Source organism: Lithobates pipiens, unplaced genomic scaffold (assembly GCF_037356315.1).
Source record: "Lithobates pipiens isolate NorthernLeopardFrog02 unplaced genomic scaffold, aLitPip1_a1.2 Scaffold_13, whole genome shotgun sequence".
Classification (NCBI taxonomy): Eukaryota; Metazoa; Chordata; class Amphibia; order Anura; family Ranidae; genus Lithobates; species Lithobates pipiens.
The window spans coordinates 155,928,340-155,952,128 of NW_027507718.1; the positions used below are offsets into that span (position 1 = coordinate 155,928,340).

The following is a 23,789-nucleotide window of genomic DNA, read 5'->3' on the forward strand; positions in this document are numbered from 1 at the left end:
TGCTGCGTCCTCACCCGACCCCAAGGTGGTTTCAGGATTCCATTCGAATCAAAATGTAGTCCTACCATCCTTTTTTTTTCCAGATCCGCAGTCAGCAGAAGAAGATTCTTTACACACTCTTGATGTTGTTAGAGCAGTCAGCATCTATCTGCAGGTGACCGCTCAGATACGAAAGATTGATTGTTTAGTCATCCTGCCAGAGAGCCCCAAGAAGGGCCAGGCAGCATCAAAGTCCACTATTTCTAGATGGATTCGACAAGTAATGTTCCAGGCTTATGGTGTAAAGGGGAAGACTTCTCCTTTTCAGGTTAAGGTGCACTCTACTAGGGCTGTTAGTGCTTCTTGGACAGTGCATCACCAGGCCTCCATGGCTCAGATCTGCAAGGCTGTGACTTGGTCTTCAGTTCATACATTCACTAGATTTTATCAGGTGGATGTAAAAGGGCAAGAGGATGCCGCCTTCGGGCGCAGTGTACTGCAGACTGCAGTCTAGTTCCTCTGGTTGTTTTGCGGTCTATGCTTTCTGATCTGTCTCTCCCTCCCCTCATTTGGGCATTGCTTTGGGACGTCCCACTATGTAATGAAGGCTCTGTGTCCCATGATGTATGAACAAGAAAATATGATTGTTTAATACAGCTTACCTGTAAAATCCTTTTCTTGGGAATACATCACGGGACACAGAGCTGTCGCCCCTCTACGGGTTTTACATGGAGAATTATTGCTTTGCTACAAAACTGAGGTGTTCCGCATATTGGAGGGGTTATATAGATGAGGAACTCTCCTTAGTCAACCTGGTATCCAATCACCACAGGTGACTAGCTAACCCAAAATGTAATGAAGGCGCTGTGTCCCGTGATGTATTCCCAAGAAAAGGATTTTACAGGTAAGCTGTATTAAAAAATCCTACTACTGTCTTGTGCAACTCTTTAATCACATCACCTATATATATTTTATGTGATATACACTTTGCCCAAGTGATATGTAATTGCATTCATGGTGTATACATCCTTCAGATTTATATCTGGGACATATTCCGGTATGTAATACATACCACCAGCGCTACACATTGATCTCACATATCATTTTACAATAAGTCTTATTGTTGTGTTGGCTGCTAATGTTTTAGGTTGCTGCAGTATTCATACCATTTTTTCACTTGACAATTCACTGACACTAATACTGCAACCTCCCAAATTTCCATTTCATCATGGACGCTCATTTAACACTGAGGGTGTTTTTATCTACCTGAACACTGACTCTGAGGTAGGAGGTTTGTTCCTGAGGTTAAAAAAACCTCTTGGTATCGGAACTACACTTATGCCGCGTACACACGGTCGGAGAATCCGTCGGAATGCGTCTTATCGGACCGTGTCATCAGATAATCCGACTGTGTGTGGTATGCATCGGGCTGATTCCGTCCGAATCTCCGTCGGACCCAATTTTCCAACATGTTGGAAATATTTCCCGACCAACTGGGCCAGTCGGACCTAATCCGATCATGTGTATAGCATTTTGATCGGACCAAGTGCCACGCATGCTCACGTTCAAATTCCGACAAGGAAGCGCTCGTTCAGGTAAAACTACTGCTCGTAAACGATATAGCACGTTCGTCACGCAGCAATGTTAAAAATTCATTCATCAAGCGCATTCTCTTGTTCTTTAACAATGCTGCAAGAACGAACTTCTTTTGATGCTCATAGTCACACACACTTCTCCCGAACTGATTTCATTACTCTTTTTTTAACCATTTCAGCAATACAATTTTAGTTTGCGTCACATCTACACAATGCTTGATTTGGTTTTTTATTTTTTTGATGTTTTTTTTGGGGGGGGGGGGGGGGGGGATTCCCTAAAAATCTCCTTTAAAGACACTTTGCTCATTTCTCCTTATTTTTTTTGTGTGTAAACTTACAACAACATTATTGTATTTTTTATATTTTCTTTTTCTTTTTTAATCTACAGGAGGTTGTTATTTAGTTCACAGCACTGGAGAAACTTCTTAACTTTGGTGCAGCCTTTGGCCCCCAGGGCAGACATTACTAAATGAGATATTAAAAAATTTGTGGCCTGAGCAGTAGATATCTCAGGGAGAGAAGTCTGGTCCCGAAGTCCTACAGAGCAGGAAATTCAGATGCCATTTCTGTCCCCAGGATGTGGATCTTCAAGAGGCTGCATCTTCTGGCACACCAGACTTAACCCAGGCCATCACTCTCTGGTCTTCCTTTGGGACTTCCCACCAGGCATCCTTCCAGGCTGTGGCTGGGCTCCTGTAGCTGGGGCAGGAGAGGGAGGGCATTGGTGGACCTCCTGGCTGCCACTTGCCACAGCCTCCCCCCGACTGAGGTCTTCCTGTGTATGAAAAGGGGACATAGTTTTAGTTTTTTGATCATCAATCACACCATTTTGTGCTCCTGACTTGTGCTAATTGAATGTTACCAAATAGAACAGACTATCATTCTGACACCAGCATTTTTCTTTCCCGTCCCAATCATTTTTGGTCACTACTGTCTATTGAGATGTAAACCACTTAGAGAAATCTCAACTTACTGATCAATAAGAACATCTAGTTAACATCATTAAATGTAACACAAGAAATATGTTCAACAATGCAATACCTGTCTCAAGCTGGGCCCCACCACATGGTGCTGCCTGGAAGGCCCAGGTTGGACATCAGAAGCCTCAGCTGGGGGTGAAGGATGCCTTGGAGGAAGCCTGGAGAGTGGTGGCCTGAGTGGTGGCCTGGGTACCCCTTGGTCTACCAGAAAATGCAGCCTGTCAAAGTGCACCATCCTGGGGTAATAAACAGCATCTGTATCTCCTGCTCTCAAGGACTCCAGGTGCTTCTTTCTCTCCCTGAAATATTTAAGCTTCATGGCCACAATTTTGCGATTCAGATAGGTCATGTCTGCCGTGGGAACCATGATCTGCAACAAAGCAAGCAGTTTCTCCAGTGCTGCGTTCCTCTTTGATCTGTCATTATAAAACTTGTTGTGGAACTGCCACAGGCAGGGCATCTCCATGTACAGTTCTATGAATAGCCCCATAAAGTTGGCATTGTTGAATGGATCCATTTTGTCTGCAAGACACAACGCAAGACAAACCCTCAAATACTAATAATGCAATTAAAATCCCTCCTAATCTTGCCCCAACATCGGCCTAGATAGAAGCAGTCTAGTCTAGTGAAGCACCAAGTTAAAAATGTTACCTTCGTTTCCACGTTTGCCACGTCCGTGACTCACACTCTCCTCCCAGATCGTACGAACGATACACGTGTGTTGCGTTTTATATACAGTGCGCATGCGTGAAACTCCGCCCGCCACTGAGGTTCTTTCCAGACTATTCCCCGCCCCTTCGCTTCCCGCACAGTGGGGAGAGCACATGGCGGAGAGAACGCAGGTGCGCACTAATAGTTCCACTAACGAGGAGGATGGTGAGGAAAGACCGGAACCTGAAACGTCCTGATCCAGGAAGACAAGATTTAAGGCCTCAATTATGTCTTTTGAAGAGATGTTGGAGATGGTCTACATATTGAACAGGACCGACTATGATGGGAAGTATGGAACTTACCCAAACCCAAATATCAGAAAGACCAAGATCATGAATAAAGTTGTGAAGAGTCTTCTGAAGAATTTTGGGGTATGCCGATCCAAGGATCAACTGAGAAAACGCTAGTCAGACCTGAAACTGAGGGAGCACGAGCAGTACCTAAGGATCAAGCGTGTTCTTAAAAAAAAGTAAGTAGTTGTCGTGTGTTCATATGATTTATTCTTGCTTGCATACATGCTCCATGTGCTTTGATTTCATGTTGTGCATTTTAAAATGGCCACTTTCAAGGTCATGGTTTAGTTCGTTCGTATGAAACATTGTTCTGCAGGGAAGTATTCCAGCTTAACAAAGTGTCCCCAATAATGTTCTCACCTTGTAACTCGGCCCAAAAACACAATTGTACAACACTTCCAAGCAATGTTTCAGATTCCTATTTCTACCCTCTGTGTGCTAATTAATCTTTGTTTACATTCTCATAGGGAAGAGAAGACTCGGCAAGTATGAGGATACCAGGGACCATGAGGACACCAAGGACCACACCCCTCCCAAAGAAGAGAAACTTCCAAAAGAAGAAACAGAGGAGCAGGAGCAGGAGGAGGTTGGACAAATTGTCACCACAACAGGTGAGTGTTGGAGAACACAGCTTCCGGTAAGCTGTTTTCTAGGTGATGTGGAGGAAGATTCCCGTTTTACCAGTGAAAGTGCCCAGATCTTGATCGGGGAGATAATGGGGTGCAATAGGGATTTGGAAATTGTACAACAAAACATCAATGATGTTAAAAATAAAATGAAGAACATCATTGATGTTTTGGGGAGAGTGTGAAAACTAAAACTAGATAGGGTTTTATTTTTGCTTTTTAACATAAAAATGTTGTATTTTGCATAATTAAAAATTTGGAAGATGCACAGAGTGTGTAAACATGCGCTATCTCCCATCATGGGGGATCAATGTACATGTTTTGTGGAAAGTGTCTGAGATGAAGGGGTTGCAGCCCCAAAGCATGTACATTGATCCCCCATGATGGGAGTTAGCACATGTTGACACACTGTGTGCATCTTCCAAATTTGGATTTTTCAGGGGTCACACCCCATGTGATTAAAGGCAATATCAGCCCAGTTTGTACATACTCATGTCTGATATTGTCTTCACTTTTCCAAGTTGAACTTTGTAAGTTCCTGTGTTCTGTATTTTACGGTTTGATACATGCCTGTTTACACAAAAAAAACAAGTAAAAAAAAATATGATTAAACTCTGTTTTGGATACACAAAATCTCTTGGTTTGTTGTAAAAACCTTTAATAAAACGCACATATGAATGTGCTTGTATTAAAAAGTTGAATTCTCAACAATGTGTGGCTTCCTTTCACATTGGGCTTAAAATGTATTTGTAGTCAAATTTGAGTTTGTGCTGATAAGGAGTGCGCTTTAATAAAGTGCAACTCCAGTTTGCACTCCAAGTGCAGTTTCAGGGGTACTTTTGCAGTGCACTTGTAGTGCATACTGGATGTGCCTTTAGTAAAAAGCACCCACAGTGATGTGTAAATTTGGACAATCATGCCATTTTCCTGCCATGGTGCTGAAAATCTGGTCTTCCTTTGGGACTTCCCACCAGGCATCCTTCCAGGCTGTGGCTGGGCTCCTGTAGCTGGGGCAGGAGAGGGAGGGCATTGGTGGACCTCCTGGCTGCCACTTGCCACAGCCTCCCCCCGACTGAGGTCTTCCTGTGTATGAAAAGGGGACATAGTTTTAGTTTTTTGATCATCAATCACACCATTTTGTGCTCCTGACTTGTGCTAATTGAATGTTACCAAATAGAACAGACTATCATTCTGACACCAGCATTTTTCTTTCCCGTCCCAATCATTTTTGGTCACTACTGTCTATTGAGATGTAAACCACTTAGAGAAATCTCAACTTACTGATCAATAAGAACATCTAGTTAACATCATTAAATGTAACACAAGAAATATGTTCAACAATGCAATACCTGTCTCAAGCTGGGCCCCACCACATGGTGCTGCCTGGAAGGCCCAGGTTGGACATCAGAAGCCTCAGCTGGGGGTGAAGGATGCCTTGGAGGAAGCCTGGAGAGTGGTGGCCTGAGTGGTGGCCTGGGTACCCCTTGGTCTACCAGAAAATGCAGCCTGTCAAAGTGCACCATCCTGGGGTAATAAACAGCATCTGTATCTCCTGCTCTCAAGGACTCCAGGTGCTTCTTTCTCTCCCTGAAATATTTAAGCTTCATGGCCACAATTTTGCGATTCAGATAGGTCATGTCTGCCGTGGGAACCATGATCTGCAACAAAGCAAGCAGTTTCTCCAGTGCTGCGTTCCTCTTTGATCTGTCATTATAAAACTTGTTGTGGAACTGCCACAGGCAGGGCATCTCCATGTACAGTTCTATGAATAGCCCCATAAAGTTGGCATTGTTGAATGGATCCATTTTGTCTGCAAGACACAACGCAAGACAAACCCTCAAATACTAATAATGCAATTAAAATCCCTCCTAATCTTGCCCCAACATCGGCCTAGATAGAAGCAGTCTAGTCTAGTGAAGCACCAAGTTAAAAATGTTACCTTCGTTTCCACGTTTGCCACGTCCGTGACTCACACTCTCCTCCCAGATCGTACGAACGATACACGTGTGTTGCGTTTTATATACAGTGCGCATGCGTGAAACTCCGCCCGCCACTGAGGTTCTTTCCAGACTATTCCCCGCCCCTTCGCTTCCCGCACAGTGGGGAGAGCACATGGCGGAGAGAACGCAGGTGCGCACTAATAGTTCCACTAACGAGGAGGATGGTGAGGAAAGACCGGAACCTGAAACGTCCTGATCCAGGAAGACAAGATTTAAGGCCTCAATTATGTCTTTTGAAGAGATGTTGGAGATGGTCTACATATTGAACAGGACCGACTATGATGGGAAGTATGGAACTTACCCAAACCCAAATATCAGAAAGACCAAGATCATGAATAAAGTTGTGAAGAGTCTTCTGAAGAATTTTGGGGTATGCCGATCCAAGGATCAACTGAGAAAACGCTAGTCAGACCTGAAACTGAGGGAGCACGAGCAGTACCTAAGGATCAAGCGTGTTCTTAAAAAAAAGTAAGTAGTTGTCGTGTGTTCATATGATTTATTCTTGCTTGCATACATGCTCCATGTGCTTTGATTTCATGTTGTGCATTTTAAAATGGCCACTTTCAAGGTCATGGTTTAGTTCGTTCGTATGAAACATTGTTCTGCAGGGAAGTATTCCAGCTTAACAAAGTGTCCCCAATAATGTTCTCACCTTGTAACTCGGCCCAAAAACACAATTGTACAACACTTCCAAGCAATGTTTCAGATTCCTATTTCTACCCTCTGTGTGCTAATTAATCTTTGTTTACATTCTCATAGGGAAGAGAAGACTCGGCAAGTATGAGGATACCAGGGACCATGAGGACACCAAGGACCACACCCCTCCCAAAGAAGAGAAACTTCCAAAAGAAGAAACAGAGGAGCAGGAGCAGGAGGAGGTTGGACAAATTGTCACCACAACAGGTGAGTGTTGGAGAACACAGCTTCCGGTAAGCTGTTTTCTAGGTGATGTGGAGGAAGATTCCCGTTTTACCAGTGAAAGTGCCCAGATCTTGATCGGGGAGATAATGGGGTGCAATAGGGATTTGGAAATTGTACAACAAAACATCAATGATGTTAAAAATAAAATGAAGAACATCATTGATGTTTTGGGGAGAGTGTGAAAACTAAAACTAGATAGGGTTTTATTTTTGCTTTTTAACATAAAAATGTTGTATTTTGCATAATTAAAAATTTGGAAGATGCACAGAGTGTGTAAACATGCGCTATCTCCCATCATGGGGGATCAATGTACATGTTTTGTGGAAAGTGTCTGAGATGAAGGGGTTGCAGCCCCAAAGCATGTACATTGATCCCCCATGATGGGAGTTAGCACATGTTGACACACTGTGTGCATCTTCCAAATTTGGATTTTTCAGGGGTCACACCCCATGTGATTAAAGGCAATATCAGCCCAGTTTGTACATACTCATGTCTGATATTGTCTTCACTTTTCCAAGTTGAACTTTGTAAGTTCCTGTGTTCTGTATTTTACGGTTTGATACATGCCTGTTTACACAAAAAAAACAAGTAAAAAAAAATATGATTAAACTCTGTTTTGGATACACAAAATCTCTTGGTTTGTTGTAAAAACCTTTAATAAAACGCACATATGAATGTGCTTGTATTAAAAAGTTGAATTCTCAACAATGTGTGGCTTCCTTTCACATTGGGCTTAAAATGTATTTGTAGTCAAATTTGAGTTTGTGCTGATAAGGAGTGCGCTTTAATAAAGTGCAACTCCAGTTTGCACTCCAAGTGCAGTTTCAGGGGTACTTTTGCAGTGCACTTGTAGTGCATACTGGATGTGCCTTTAGTAAAAAGCACCCACAGTGATGTGTAAATTTGGACAATCATGCCATTTTCCTGCCATGGTGCTGAAAATGAGCATGATTTTGGTCAGTAATTCACTACATATATTAATTACAGAAACAAGGTGTGTGTGTAGCAGACCCACAACATAATAAGATTATCTGAAGAAGAGACTGTCCCCTCATCTCGCTCTGAACTTGGGTTTGCACTGTTGGTGAAAAAGGCAAAACTATAATAAAACTGGCAAAGTGGGAGGCCACAGTCTGCCATTCCTGTGGCGTTGAAGGACACTGTAGTGACAAGAAAAAAAAACTAGTAATTTGACAAATCAACATTGCATGCAGATTAGACAACCACATTTTTTGGCAAAATTAGTATAACATTTTTTGAAATGAGTATTTAAAGCCTAAAGTATAAGGTCCCCTTATGAGAGGCATACCCCCCCCCCCCCCCCTTATCTGATGGGCCCTTGCTAAAAAAATAAGGGGGGATGTTTAGGACAGGTAACGCTCTCCACTTGATTGAGAGCTGAATGCCTAAATAATGTGTGATACTTTGTGAAGCCCCTCCTTAGTTACACTATTGGCAGCCCACCGGACAGGTAAGAAGTGTCATAATAACAAAATGGAAGGACATTTTGACATTCTGCTATTACATAGCAAGAAAATTAATGTGTTTAAAAAATAAAAATAGCATTTGAAAGTATTGAGGCAGGCCCTTACACTACATGCTTTGGTGAATTTGTCCATAAATGTGATCATGAAAAAGGTATTTAGAGTGTGTATTGGGTTGGGTCAAGTCATCAGATAGAGGATTGCTATCAGCTGAGGTAGCAGTTGGGGAGAGGGGGGTTACTAATGAGTTTGGCACAACTCCAAAAAAACAAAAAAAGGTCACTTTGCATGAATTGAAGCACACACATCACATTTGTAGAGATTTTAGGGGGTGTTTAGGGGAAAGCAATACTATGGAGCTGCCAAAAGACATTGTTAAGTGACTAGACTATAGTTTTAGGGGCCAAGAAGAGCATGGTGGGGATGTTAGTGAGGCAAATCTGCATGAGGACAAAGGGGCAGAGCATATGAACTAGAGCAGGGATCCTCAAACTACGGCCCTCCAGCTGTTGCGAAACTACACATCCCATGAGGCATTGTAAAACTCTGACATTCACAGACATGGCTGGGCATGATGGGAATTGTAGTTCCTGAACAACTGGAGGGCCGTAGTTTGAAGACCCATGAACTAGAGCATATTGCAATGATGGTAATTGGGGAATGAGGAAAGAAATGCAAGACATTAGCAACCATGAAATACATAGAATGTGATGTTTAAGGCTAAAAATTTGCATAATATAGTCCTTCTGCAGGAGCTGAATGATGGCAGAACAGGTCTCTGGAATAATGATCCCCAGAGCCTGGGGGGAGATGCCTGTAGAGAACTTGAGGTCCTGAAGGCTTCTCCCTGTCACCAAGTAGCTCAACGTGGCGATGAGCCTCTGCTCCGGAGTGATGGCTTGCCGCATGCAGGTATCCTGCCTGGTGATATAAGGGGGTCAGCAAAGCCAGCAGACGGTGAAAAACAGGGTCCGTCATCCTGAGAAAAATCCAGAAATGATCAGGATTATTCTCGCGGATCTCACGGAGCAAAGGCATGTGGGAGAACGGTGACGCTGGCGCAACCAATTCTTGGTCCACAAACGCCTCCCATCCCTGTTCATGGACTGGGCTTGTGTCAAAGTCAAAGTAAGAACCCCAACACGAAGTTCCTGCACAGCACAAACTGTACGATAAGTACGTAGACGAAACATGTTTGGAAAACGGTCGGCTGGTCAGAACGGACACCAGAAAACACCGATAAACAGCAAGGCTTGAAAGGACGACCTGAACAGCAGAAGCAAGCAGACAATAAAAAATGCCTTTCAAAGCGTACTTTACCAAGATATAGTCCACAATGAGAAGAAAATACTTAATGACTGCACGCACTGATTATCAGATACGCAAAGACAAGCACAAACTGAAGAGCGGTAGCGATCTGAATCACTAATCTGAAAAGCGTGAATAGTCTCTCACCAAACCTACTAAAACACGAGATCAGCAGAAGGAGCCCAAAGGGTGCCGGACGTGATGCTGAACTAATTTTCTAGTCCCGCCGTACACGGCTTACGCCACCGCGTTCTTGGCAACCGCTAAATCAGACAACTTGGCCCGACCGTGTGTATGCAACAGTTTCGGACACAATCCGTCGGACTAAATCCGACAGATTTGGTTGGCAAAATCTCCGACCGTGTGTACGTGGGCTTAGAGTGGGATATAACTTTTTTGGAACAGTACTCTAAAGAGTGTATGTTTCTGAGGTGTTTAAGATGCAATGTACACCCCCAACAAGGAGATTCAGAAGTAGATGTATGGTTCTGCTATTTTAATAAGGCGGGCATCTCCTTTTTAGGATTTTTAACTGAGAAAAAACGTTTGAGATTAAGTAACAGATAAAGAAATCAAAAGAAATTAGAGAGAAATTTCTGCCACACAAATCCACCTCTGAATACAGCTCACTTTCTACTCATCTTAAAAACCACCTAGAGAAGGAAGAGCGAGAACAAAAAATTTAAAAACAGAAAAATACCAGAGATGTCAATGATGATGTCAATTTGTTGGTAGAACAAGGATAATGTATCGGGAAATACCGGCAATGATCAGACATGTATGGAAACATCCGTTCCCACTGAATCTAGACATCTCTCACAATAGGGACTTTTGCCTAAATTAATTACGGTGGACCATACACAGAATGTATGAGTCTAATTACAGACTGGCCCACACACACACACACACACACACACACACACACACACACACACATGGCCCTATTCGTAGGGGACCCTTTCCTAACAATGGAGGTAGAGAAAGACTAGAGGTAATGGTAGAGGTAAAAAAGACAATTATCAATAGTATTACTACATTACCCACAAAGAACACCTGTGCACACTTATAATAGATTTTCACCACTGAGAGAGGAACGAACAAGAGAGGCATACAACGCCCAATATGCCTTTATTAACAGGGAAGATAATTACCAAAATAGATCTCCATTTAACTACAACCAGAATCATTCCGGACCCTCCTATACAGGGGATTTTCCCAGGGAATTAGAAGGGCACCAGTGAGGTACAGAACCAAAAGCAGCTCCAGAGGGGGGGCAGCGTGCCAGGAAAAAGAAAGCGTACATAAGAGACAATGCCATTTTTAATTTAAGTGGGGCCACATTTACAGCTGCAGAACAAATAGTCCTGGATAGGGAACTCAAGTTCGTCCCCCTAAAAAATTTAAATACATTTTCCACATTCATCGATGTGCATAAATTTGTACGGAAATTAAATATTGAGCGATACTTCATTTTCAATCCCATTAGACCGTCTCATCCTGAAGTTGCCTCTCACACGGTACACTCAGGTCTTTCTAACCCTTCTTTGTTCAATCTCCCCTTCAATCTCCCCTGCCCGATTGCATTGCATTGATTTTCGTGATTTGGTCCTTAAAGATTTGGAAACATTACCAAAAAAGAAAATACACAGTGACCAGAATATAAAAACAGGCCTTAAATAACTCGGCGAGCGGAACGATCTTACCATCCATCTGACAGATAAGGGGAGGTGGTATAGTTATTCTGGACAAAAGTGACTACGATCTGGAAGTGACCAAAATTTTGAGTGACACTGAAACCTATGTCTGGTTACCTAAGAAACCCAAATCCGACTACGAAAAAGCTTTGGCTGATCTTGTGGATACCGGCTCACAGCTGGGTATTCTAGAAAAAAGGAGAGATACTATCTCGTATCAGTTGCCCCAGTATTCCTATAATTTATTACCTGCCTAAGGTGCATAAGAATGCTAAATGCCCTCTGGGGCGCCCCATAATTAGCGGTATACATTCTGTCATCTCCTGCATAGGGCACTATATAGATTTTCATTTGCAGCTTATGGTTAAATCTATACCCTCGTACCTCAAGGATACTAGGGACACAATCGCTTTACTACAACAAGTTAACTACAGTGAGGACTTTTGGTCACTGCAGAGTTACTGCCCCTATACATATGCATACCACATGATCTAGGCCTTTCAGCTGTTGAGCTTTTTTTTTTGTGTAAAAACCATACCATTCCTGGGACTCAAAAAAGATTTATCATGGATCTGCTCTATTTCGCTACCAAAGACAACTATTTTTTGATATAATAAATGACTTTTACCTCCAACAATTGGATTTAGAAAATTTGGGGTTTTTAGGGGAACAAGGATTGGTGATAAAGCATCAGTGGAGGAGATACCTTTTTCCCATATTAACTCTTACAGGAGAGAATTTCCCTGAATGTGGGTTCCAAAAAAACGCTGGATGCAGAACAGGCCAGTAGCCCAGTTGCATACTGTGCAAGCTCTGGCCAGTGATCCATCCTCCTCAAGACCCAGTAACCCAGAGGATTTTCAGTTGGAAAGGTCTCCAAGTCTGATCTTGCCCCTAGGTATTCCTGCACCATGTAAATCATGGTTGCTGGAACCAATCAGACCTTGGTGTTGCTGACTAAATAATTGTCTGAAAGCATCTGTCAGATGTCCACCTTCACCGCTCCGTCTGTGACTGACCGAAGCCTCAGCAACACGTTTTCCAGGACCAAGAATTTGAAACCTCCCAGGCTCTGGAAAAACTTGCAAAAACCTTTCTGCAAGGCCTCCCAAAGATGTTTCTCCCTCTGCGACAGCTGGATAAGTTCCGCAACCTTACCCTTGTAACGTGGGTCAAGGATGGTTGTTAGCCAGTATTGATCCCTCTCCTTGATACCATGAATCTGAGGGTCCTTTTGTAGGCTTTGCAGGATCAGGGAGGCCATGCAGCATAGGTTTGCTGAGGCATTTGGTCCGGAGTCCTCTGGGTCACTAAGGGCGACCTTATCCAAAGCCACATCCTCCCAGCCACGTACAAGTCTATGGGTTTCTGGGGACTGTAAATGATCCCTTAAAGACGGCTGCTGATGCTGAGTGCTAGGCTCCACCTCCATGCTGACCCCATCTTCCTCCTACTCTTCCTGTGTGATCGACGGGCCCGCAGGAACACTGTCTGGATAAAGGGGGCCTTGAGAGGTAAAGGAAGTCCTCCTCTTCCACTGTTCTGCCTCAAGCGCCCTGTCCATTATTCCATGTGGCGTATGCTCTAACACGTAGACAAGAGGGATAGTATCTCTGATGCATGCACTGTCACTGCTCACCATCCTCGTGGCCTCCTCAAACAGGACAGTGCATGCATCCTTGATCATGAGCCACTGGCTTGGCAAAAAAAAGCCAAGCTCTCCTGACCTTGTCCTGGTGCCATAGTCGCACAGGTACTCATTGATGACCCTCTGCTGCATGTGCAGCCGCTGCAGCATGGCCAAAGTTGAGTTCCATCTGGTGGGCATGTCACAGATTAGGTGGTTCTTGAGCAAGTTGTATTCCTTTTTGGAGGTCAGCCAGCCGAGCACTGGCATTATATGACCGGCAGAAATGCACACAGACTTTCCTGGCCTGCCTCAGGAGATCCTGTAAGCATGGGTACCTGCACAAGAACTGCTGCACCACCAAATTAAGGACATGAGCCAAACAGGGAACATGGGTGAAGTGTCCCTGACAGAGGGCAAAGAGGAGATTTGTGCCATTGTCGAAAACCACCATTCCTGCCTGAAGCTGGCATGGCATCAACAACCTTTGAGCCTGCCCCTTCAGAGCTGACAGAATCTCTGCCCCAGTGTGGCTCCTGTCCCCTAAGCACACCAGCTCAAGCACCGAATGGCATCTTTTTGCCTGAGTGCTTGCGTAGCCCCTTTAATGCCGCTGGTTCCAATAACAAATCTATAGAGGAAGAGGCCATGGAGGAAGAAGAAGAGGAGGGGGTGGAGGAGAGGTGTGTCAGAATCACCGCTAGTAGCATTTTGGAGGGGTGGTGGCAGAACAAGCTCCAACAATACTGCACCCTGTCCTCCATCCTTCCCAGCTGCCAGCAGGGTCACACAGTGCGCCATGAAAGGTAACATCCCTGTCCATGCCTGCTGGACCATAAGTCAGCAGTAATATGCACCTTACCACTGACCGCCCTGTCCAGCGAGGCCAAGACATTGCCTTCCACATGCCGGTAGAGAGGCGGAATTGCCTTCCATGAAAAAAGTGGCATTTGGGAACCTGTCACTGAGGTACCGCACATTCCACAAATTCACGAAAGGGGGCAGAGTCTACAAGCTGAAAAGGCAGCAGTTGGAGTGCTAGCACTTTAGCCAAGCTAGCATTCAGCCACTGGACATGTGGATGGCTGGGACCGAATTTCTTTCGCCGGTTGGGGTAGGGAAATTTGCCTGCTACAATCGGACGTAGGTGTAGCAATAGCAGATTGCCCGCAAGTACTTGGCACACCTAATTCTACACCTTCATTCCTCTAAGTGCAGGTTTTTCTGAGAGAACTGAAGGTATAGTGGGGTTGGAGATCCCAGCTAATGAGGAGCAAGGAGAGGTCCGCCTTGTTCTTTGGTGTGGGTCTTTTAAGTACGCTTGCCAACGGACTGCATGGGAGTTCGACATATGTCTGGTCAAGCATGTGTTTTGGCCACGCTTGATAGGCTTCAGACACATGTTGCAAACAGCAACAGTGTCATCTGCTGCACATGTCTCAAAAAAGGCCCACACCAAAGAACTCTTGGAAAAACACGCAGTCAGCAACAGCCTGCACATGCGAAGCTCTGCAGTGTGATGCAGTCGATTGGCTGCCCTGAAGCTGGCCCCTGGAGGGCATCCTGCCTCATTGGAGTTGTGCCTCCTCCTCATCCTCCTCCTCTCTCCTATCAGGCACCCACGTAGATTCAGTGACCTCATCATACCCTCCATCCTCGTCACTGAAGCAATCCTGGAAGTATGCTGCAGGTGGGGGAACATGACTGCCAGTTTTTTGTGCTTCTAGGGCACCCCCTCTCTCTGGGCTCACGTTACTGCCTTCCTCAATCTGGGTACCATCATCGAAGCCTTCAAAATGCTGCGCATCCTCCTGCACCAAGTACCCAACACTGTGGTCAAATAGTTCGGGGGAGTCCTCAGGGCATGATGGTGGGGCTAGGAAAGGAGTGACTGATGACATTGAGCCGATGGAGGAGGCCGCTTTGGCAGCTGCATTGGCAGCCAAAGTACTCTCAGCCTGGGTGACAGAGGATGCGGAAGAGGAGGCTGGCTTGGTTATCCACTCAACCAACTCTTCTGCATGTTGTGGCTCAACACGGCTTAAAAAAAAAAAAAAAAACGGACAAGGATGCTGAGGATGCACCGTGTCCATGACCAGCAATGTTGGCTGTAAACGCAGAGCCTGCTTGCCCTCTCTTAGTGGACTGTGAGCATCTGACTCTCCTTGTTGGCCTTACAGACATACTGTATTTGATTAATTTGTAATATATTTGAATAGGTACACCAGAAATAGCCTGCAGTGAGATGTAGCTGCAAAAAGCTGGGGTGTGTGTGTGTGTGTGTGTGTGTATATAAGAGGGCCAGTATGGTGGCCCGTAATTATGGGAGGAGCCTGGAGGGCATTTAATTAGACCACCCACAATGGTCTGTGTCGGTTCCAGTGCAAGGTACTGCACATCAAGGGGCCGTCTCTTCTCAGCCCCCTCACGGTCGACTATTTGTGTGTCCAATCGCAGGTGCACATTGGCTTCTTCATTCGTGGTCTTCGTCGGCGGTTCCCGCTCATGGTCGCAGATAAGTAGTATCCGAATCTTTTCATATCATGTGCAAACTTGCGGCTTATCATGCTTACTATCCTGCACCCCTTTCGCAAAACCTACCTCTGAGTTGTTGACACTCATGTCCCGACATCTTTCGGCACAGGCATAGTACATTCATAAATTCCTTCTACCAAACATACGATTCATTCATAAATCCAAGCCTCCGAGTCGCTGTCAGTCGTTCTCCAATATCACTCGCCATAGGCTTCACTGGTTATAAGATTCACTGTTCTTATCCTTTTTTTTTTAGATAAACAGGTATTGTTTGTATGGGTTTCTGTGGCTGATTGAGGTGTAATTAAACCCACCTGATGTCTTTCCTGCACTTGACTAGCCTGGGGGGGGGGGGGGATGGGTGGTTGATAGGCGTTTGGTTTCACAGTAAGGAATGGCATACACTCTACAACCAATTCATATCAGATACTCCTTACTGCCAATTTATATCAGATTCATCTCATAAATTTTTTAAGCTGATTCGTGTCAAAAGCATTGCACAGGCTGACTCTGCCAACTCACTGCGTGTCCACGTAGTTGTACCTTCGAGATCGGTCGTATATCTTCATCGATTGTCCCTCGCTCGGACCGCTACACACTCGCTGTCGTAGGTAGGACTTTGTTGTTACCGCTCCTCTAAACTCTAGTAGTTACGTTATCATGTTCGTTTTGCAAAAAGTCGCACTTACGCCACCGTAAGTCTTTCTATGTCATCTTTCATGTATTTCATGCTTTCTACCCAACGCGGGTTTACTCGAGCCGTTCACTTCACGACGATGCGGTCAAATCCGACACTCAAGCCCCTTACTCATCTCGCATCTACGGCCGATTCGAATCTAGTCACAACTTCGCTTCTATGTTTCGGATCCTTGGCAATCACAAGCCCCTTTAAACAACCATCACCATTTAGTCGATTCAAACCCAGCCATATCATCGGCAATACGGGCAGATCTGTCATACGAGCCCTGTAGTCACCTCGCATCTACGGTCGATTCGGATCATTGGCAATCACAAGCCCCTTCAACCACCATCACAATTCAATCAATCCGAACCCAGCCATATCTTCAGCGATATGGTCGGATCCCATATACCAGCCTCTCAGTCGCATCTACGGAGGATTAGAGTCTAGTCGCAGCATCAGCGCAACGATTCCAGTCCTTGCCAAACGCAACTCTAACAACCAAGCCGAATCCTGTTGCATCACCGACTCAAATCTTTCGCAGACTATTCCATAGCTATAACCCAGTTCAAACTAGTCACATCGACTGTACGAATTCAGCAGTACTTACGTTTGACTTTCTCAGTCTATCCATATATGATCATACACAATTCTCTCCACCAATTTGCTCAGTGTTGCGCACGGTCATTCCTACATAATCACATTTCTTCTATAACCTTTTCTTTCGCCTTTCAACAAAGCTCCTTGCAATCGCTGCAAGCATCAATGCAATAGCTCAATGCGGTCACTCATCTCCAGTAGCAACACGGCTGCTCTCCTCATTCCTACACACTTATAAATTTAATTTATAGATACAAATAAAGCTGCTTTCTTGCAATCGCTGCAAGCATCTCTGCAATAGCTTAATACGGCCACTCATCTCCAGTAGCAACACAGCTGCTCACCTCATTCATCCATTCATTCAGTCTCACCTCATAATTCAAATAAGGCCGCTTCCTTGCAATCGCTGCAAGCATTTCAGCAAGTGGCTCAAACTGCCACTCATCGTCTCCAGTAGCAACACGGCTGCTCATCATTTTCTCTGTCGCTTTCCCCTTTTTAGGCCAGTTAGAACACCAGTTAGTCCACCCTGCACCAGGTTTGGACAGTATCTCCCAAAAAAAAAAAAAAAACACCCCATTGTCGAGGGCTTGCATCTTCACCAGGGGGCCAGCTTTGCCCCAAACAGCTCTTTGCAATCCCACTTGTCAAAATGAAATTCTCATGTCACCTTACTACAGGCTCCCGGTCAACTCAGTTCTCGACCCCAACCAGTCGACTTCTCAACTTGGGCATAAAGTCAGGTGTTTAGTTCAATGGGATTCCCCCTTTCTCTTAAACACTCTTTCACTACATATTTTTACTTCACATACAGAATTTGACCTGCTCCTGAGGCGTTAGCAACTGTCACATACTTCTGTGCACTTCACTCTGTTTTCAAAGCACAAGCCTTCAATACACAGACAAGGTCGCCTAATCTCCATACTTGCTGGCAGTGCAAGCATTAGTAGACCGAACCCACTGTCACTATGGCTGTCGTTCCTTGTCCTATTCTTCTTGTTTCCTTCCGCCTTTCATCTTATCTAGCCAAACGCAACTATCCTCAAACATACGCACCCCCCCCTTGCTTTTAGTTGACGCCATGTCGCAGGCAGACAGTGAGGACTTTGCCTCAGCCCTGCCATCACCCTTTACGGGCTCAGCAAGCGGCGGTTTACAGTCTCACAAGAGCTTGGACCAATAAAAAAAAAAAAACTCATAGCAGAACAGTGTCGCAGGAGTAAATCCTACCCTGCCGCAGCCAGGAAACCAAGCTTTTAGGCTACTGTTTCCACCGCCAGTGGCAGCCCTTCCAGGCACCACTTCAGTCTATCTTCTTTGCGACTACTCAGCTGCACTCCTGGGTAACCACACTGTCAACAGCAGTCGCCGAAGTCCAAGCAGAGTGACAGCCCTGGAGGTACGCCCAGCCGTGCCCCTACCAGCTCCAGTCACCACCGTCATTCCCATACCTTCACTTACAGATACACCCAACTTCTGCACCACTGTTTTCCCTGCACACCTTGTCCTAGCAGGGCATCTGGGAGGACATCTTGGATGACAACGACGTTAACTTAGCATCCCTCCTCATAGCAGTACACAACTTGGCCTAGAACAAGTCATATTCACGGGGAGATGTCTCCGTCATCCTGAAGGCCAGAGACCCTTTACTTAATCGCAAGCTCACCGTCACAGAGTTTGTGCTGGCCTTGGGGACAGTCAGAGACATACTAGGCAGAGTAACCCCAACAGGAGGGTAGAATTGGACCCATATCTGCTATATATATGCTGATTCTGAATAAAACTGCAGCTAACTGAATCAACTGCCTGCCTGTAGTATATTAGGAGGAGAACAATAGGAATGATCTGCGGTGAGATCTAGCTGCACAGGTAACAGTACTGAATATACTGCAGCTAACTGAATCAACTGCCTGCAGTATATTAGGAACAAAACAACAGAAATGGTCTGCAGTGAGATCTAGCTAAACTGGATACAGTATACTTGTCAGGACCTGGACTTGAACCCAGGACCTCAGCTGTGTCTGGCAATGAATCTTCTCTCTGAGCTATCTGAGATGCTGGACAGTGCCGTGTCAGATCCTTTAGACAACCCTGCCTTGTACCTTGATTTCAGCTGAACCTTGAACTCTTTTCTCCTCCCATGAACTTCCTGATATAAGCCATGTCTCTGCACTTCCTTCTTGCCAGAATATTGTGCTATCTCCAGCCTGTATCTCGCTCCTGTCTTCCCTGCTGCCGTTTATATTTGCTACTGCTCTTTATCGACCCTTGGCTTGTTCCACGACTATGCTTCTGCCTGATTCCAACCTGCAACAACTCGTTACTGACCTTTTGGCTTGCTTACTGACCACGCTTCTGTTTGATCCTTACCGGCTCATCCGCTACTGAACCCCGGCTTGCTCACCTCCTGGTGGGGCGATCCTGAGGACCGCGACCTGGTACTAACACGCAGCTAAATCCATCTCCACCATCTGGAGCTCTGGTGAAAACCGGTTAGTACTTAGACTCCGCACCTCAGGTGAGCCTGTGTCATCTGCCAGGGTGACTGCCTGTGTTCCTATCCTGCTGGTTAGTGGTAGTCCTGCAACTGCTATAGCAATTGGTCTTCGAGCCTGACCCCTGATCGTGACAATACTGAATATACTGCAGCTAACTGAGTGAACTGCCTACCTGTAGTATATTAGGAACAGAACAACAGGAACGGTCTGCAGTGAGATCTAGCTGCACAGGATACAGTACTCAATATATACTGCAGCTAACTGAATCAACTGCCTGCCTGTAGTATATTAGGAAGAGAACAACAGGAATGGTCTGCAGTAAGATCTAGCTGCACAAGATACAGTACTCAATATATACTGCAGCTAACTGAATGAACTGCCTGCCTATAGTACATTAGGAACAGAACAACAGGAAAGGTCTGCAGCGAGATCTAGCTGCACAGGATACAGTACTGAATATACTGCAGCTAACTGAATGAACTGCCTGCCTGTAGTATATTAGGAACAGAACAACAGGAACGGTCTGCAGCGAGATCTAGATAAACTGGATACAGTAAACTGAATATACTGCAGCTAACTGAATGACCTGCTTGCCTGTAGTATATTAGGAACAGAACAACAGGAACGGTCTGCAGTGAGATCTAGCTAAACTGGATCAACTGCCTGCCTGAAGTAGATTAGAAACAGTACAGCATGAACGGTCTGCAGTGACATCTAGCTAAACTGGATCAAATGCCTGCCTGAAGTAGATTAGAAATGGCACAGCAGGAACAGTCTGCAGTGAGATCTAGCTAAACTGGATCAACTGCCTACCTGAAGTAGATTAGAAATAGTACAGCAGGGCTGGTCTGCAGTGAGATCTACCTAACTGAATAAACTGCCTGCTCAAAGTAAATGAAATGACATGCTCTCTCTTTCTCTCTATCTATCACTATATAACGCAGCAACACACTACACAGGGCCGTCGCACAGGTGGCCTTATATAGTGTGGGGTGTGCACTTAACCCCCTGAGCCATAATTGGCCAAAGGCACCCTGCCTTTGGCCAATTATGGCTCTGTTTGCTTACGGCACTGTGACTTGCCAAAGCATGTGGGTCATAGTGCATGCTTGGCCAATCATCAGCCAGCAAACCACTGCGATGACGCAGTGCATTATGGGCCGTGACGCGTGGCTCAAATTTGGCGCGAACAGCCCATAATGTTCGATCTTCGAGCGATTGAACAGCCGATGTTCGACTCGAAGCTCATCCCTACTACTGAACTAGAAGACAGAAGCACAAGGGACACATCACACTGAGCTCATTTTTAAATGTTTTGCAGGTAAACTTGGGCTTTAATTTAACTTTTTACATATACCGCTTTTGACAATAAAATCCTCAATTGTAGCACTTTAGGAGAGTTTTTTTTATTCAAGATTGATCAGATGAATGTCCTTGTTCAACCAAAAAAAAAAAAATACCCTCTATATACACAATCCAAACCCCACAGTTGATCCAAAGGAAGGCAAAAACACTCAGTAAAGCATGATCTACTTGGGGGGGGGGGGGGGGGGAAAGCACTGAGCAGCTGCACGACACTCCCCTTCTTGTTGCTGACCCGAAAACATGTTTCACATCACTTCCAGGTCCCCCTTTCAGCTCTCCCGGCCAGTATGGCCAGAAAAGAATGCAATGCTATGCAATCTGCACTGCATTACATGCAGTGGAGCACAGGGGAGACATCCAGGGTCTTTTGGATCCCAGATGTCTCATTGAAGAAAACCTGTTGCCAAAAAAATCCATCACAAACTGTAAAAAAAATGTAAATGTAAAAATGTATATATGCTTGTACACCCAAGCATATATTGAGGCTTACCCCCACATACATGTATGAATTTAAAAAGGCATGCATCGGTGGCACCTACGCATGAAAACGTTGATTGTGATACACATGTTAAAAAAAAAATCGCCACACACGCCAGAGTGAGAGCAATGTTCTGAGGACCAGACCTCCTCTGTAACACTAAACTGATGACATATAGGGGGCCTTTAAAGTGTTGCCTATAGGAAATTTAGGGTACTGAAGTTTGTCATCATTTCTTGGGAGCAGGCAAATTTAAGGTTTGATATGTTGGGTATGTATTTACTCAGTGCAATCTCATCTTTTATATTTTCCACCATCTATTGCGTTTGTATGCCCTAAAATTAACTTTAGTGTATTTTTTTACTGGATCTTTAAATTTCCTAGACCTTTGCGGTAATATTGTGCAACATAAAAAATTGGAACTACCACTATTTTATTCTCCAGGGTGTTTGCCTTAAGAAGATATATAATATTTTGGAAGTTTTATGCAATCTTCAGGCCTAAAATAATTTTTTAAACATGTGCAAAAAGAAAATTGTAAAAACGGTCTCGGGCAGTGAAAGGTTTAAATTACAATATGGCCTGTGTGGCAATTGTAGATGCAATATTATTATTATTTTAAACAATTTTTTCATCACAAAAGTGGATATACCCTTTAGCCTCCTTTCACCTCAGGCTGATTTGTCATGCGATGTGACATGTCAAATTGCATGCTAAATCTCAGCCTATTTCCGGCAATGGCACTGTCCGAATCGGTGCAATGCTGCACCGATTCCCAAAAGTAGTTCCTGCACTACTTTTGGTGACTTCAATAGACATCTGTCTGTGCATGACCCTGCACAGATATCTTTAAAATCGCCCCCGAACTCGCAATGAAAGCTGAACTCAATTTCAAACCCGCCTCTAAATGAACGAGGGCTTAATGAACTCAATTAAAATGTGAGGCTGTGTTCCACAATGAAAAAAGGATGATGGGTACAAATATTTCCAGAAGGAGCGTTCAGCAATGGCAAACTTCATACTTTATCAGTACCTGTCTCCTTTACTGTGTTTCATCAATCTCTGTAGCAAGCTGCATTTGTTTTACATAGCAAAATAATGAATAAATGTCACAGCTAGTATAAATAATATTTTACCTTGCCGAGTCTCGACTTCCTAATGTGGCAAATCTCACAGGTGTTCGAATATCAAACTGGCTGCATCGTCGAACTGCCATGAAGTTATTTAAAGTAATGAAAATGCATAGTATGAAAGTAATAAAATATACAAATGCCACGTGAATGATGGATAACGCAAAGAGGGTGTGGTGACAGAAAAAAGGGAAATAAATATTAGAAATGTAGGTTTATTTCAAGAATTTAAATTAGAAAATTACTGCACACTTTAGGGTTGATTTAGTAAAAGCAACTCACTTTGCAATTCGCTCAGAGCTTGGGAATGAGGTGAAGCTTTATAGCGCCTGTAAATCGCCTCTCCTGTCGCTCGAGAGCTTTCACACTGGAGCGGTGCGCTTGCAGGACGGTCAAAAAAGTCCTGCAAACCGCATCTTTGCAGTGCTATAGGAGCAGTGTATTCACCGCTCCTAAAGCACCCCTTCCCATTGAAAACAATAGGGTAGCGCCGCAAACCCTCCGGCAAAGCACCGCTGCAGTACCACTTTGCGGGCCATTTTATCCCTTTTCAGCCACTAGCGGGGTTAAAACGGCCTCACTACCGGCTGAATAGCGCCGCTAAAATGACAGTAAAGCAGCGCTAAAAATAGTGCCGCTTTACCGCCGGAACCCACCCGCCCCAGTGTGAAAGTAGCCTAATTGTTAAAGCAAAGTGTTCAAGAATTATACCCCTCTTCCATGCACTCACCCCATCAGGGATCTTACACTACTATAATTAACAAAATTAACAAATCCAGTGCTAACAATAATAATAGTTAAAATATAAATATATTTTAAAATAGATAAACACCCACATGGTGAGCCCTGAACCACATTTCTTGAAAACTTAATTCAAGTACTACAAATATTGCTACATTTGACTATAAGGCTCCGTTCACATCTTGGCAATTTGAATCGTGGGCGGAATCACTGTGATTCTGCCCGCGATTTAAAATAGTGGAAAATCGTGGGACATCCATGTGATCCTCATCACTTCCAATGGCACCCCGATTGAGGAGCGACTTTGCTGCAATTGTGGCCTGATGGCATGGGGAAAAATTGCATAAACAGTATCGTAGGATGCCTGTCACCCAAAAGAAGTACAATTGCTTCAAGTACAAGAACTTTGTGATCGGAGTGCCATTGGAAGTAACAGAGATCGCACGGGCATCTTGTGTTTTGCTGCTATTTTGGATCGCGGCAATTCCACCCATAATTTGGCGACACAGTGGTTTAGTGGCTAGCACTCTCACCTACCAGTAAAA

At 44.6% G+C, this 23,789-nt stretch overlaps 1 protein-coding gene across 8 annotated transcripts in view; it reads right to left on the reverse strand.

Moving 5' to 3' along the window:
- Positions 1-23,789, reverse strand: part of MPND (MPN domain containing) — a 719,135-nt gene that overhangs the window by 277,626 nt on the left and 417,720 nt on the right. For all 8 annotated transcript variants that reach the window (XM_077475745.1, XM_077475748.1, XM_077475740.1 and 5 more), the window contains one exon: positions 22,510-22,582. In XM_077475745.1, coding sequence (XP_077331871.1) covers positions 22,510-22,582 — 73 coding nt within the window. The remainder of the gene's footprint in view (positions 1-22,509; positions 22,583-23,789) is intronic.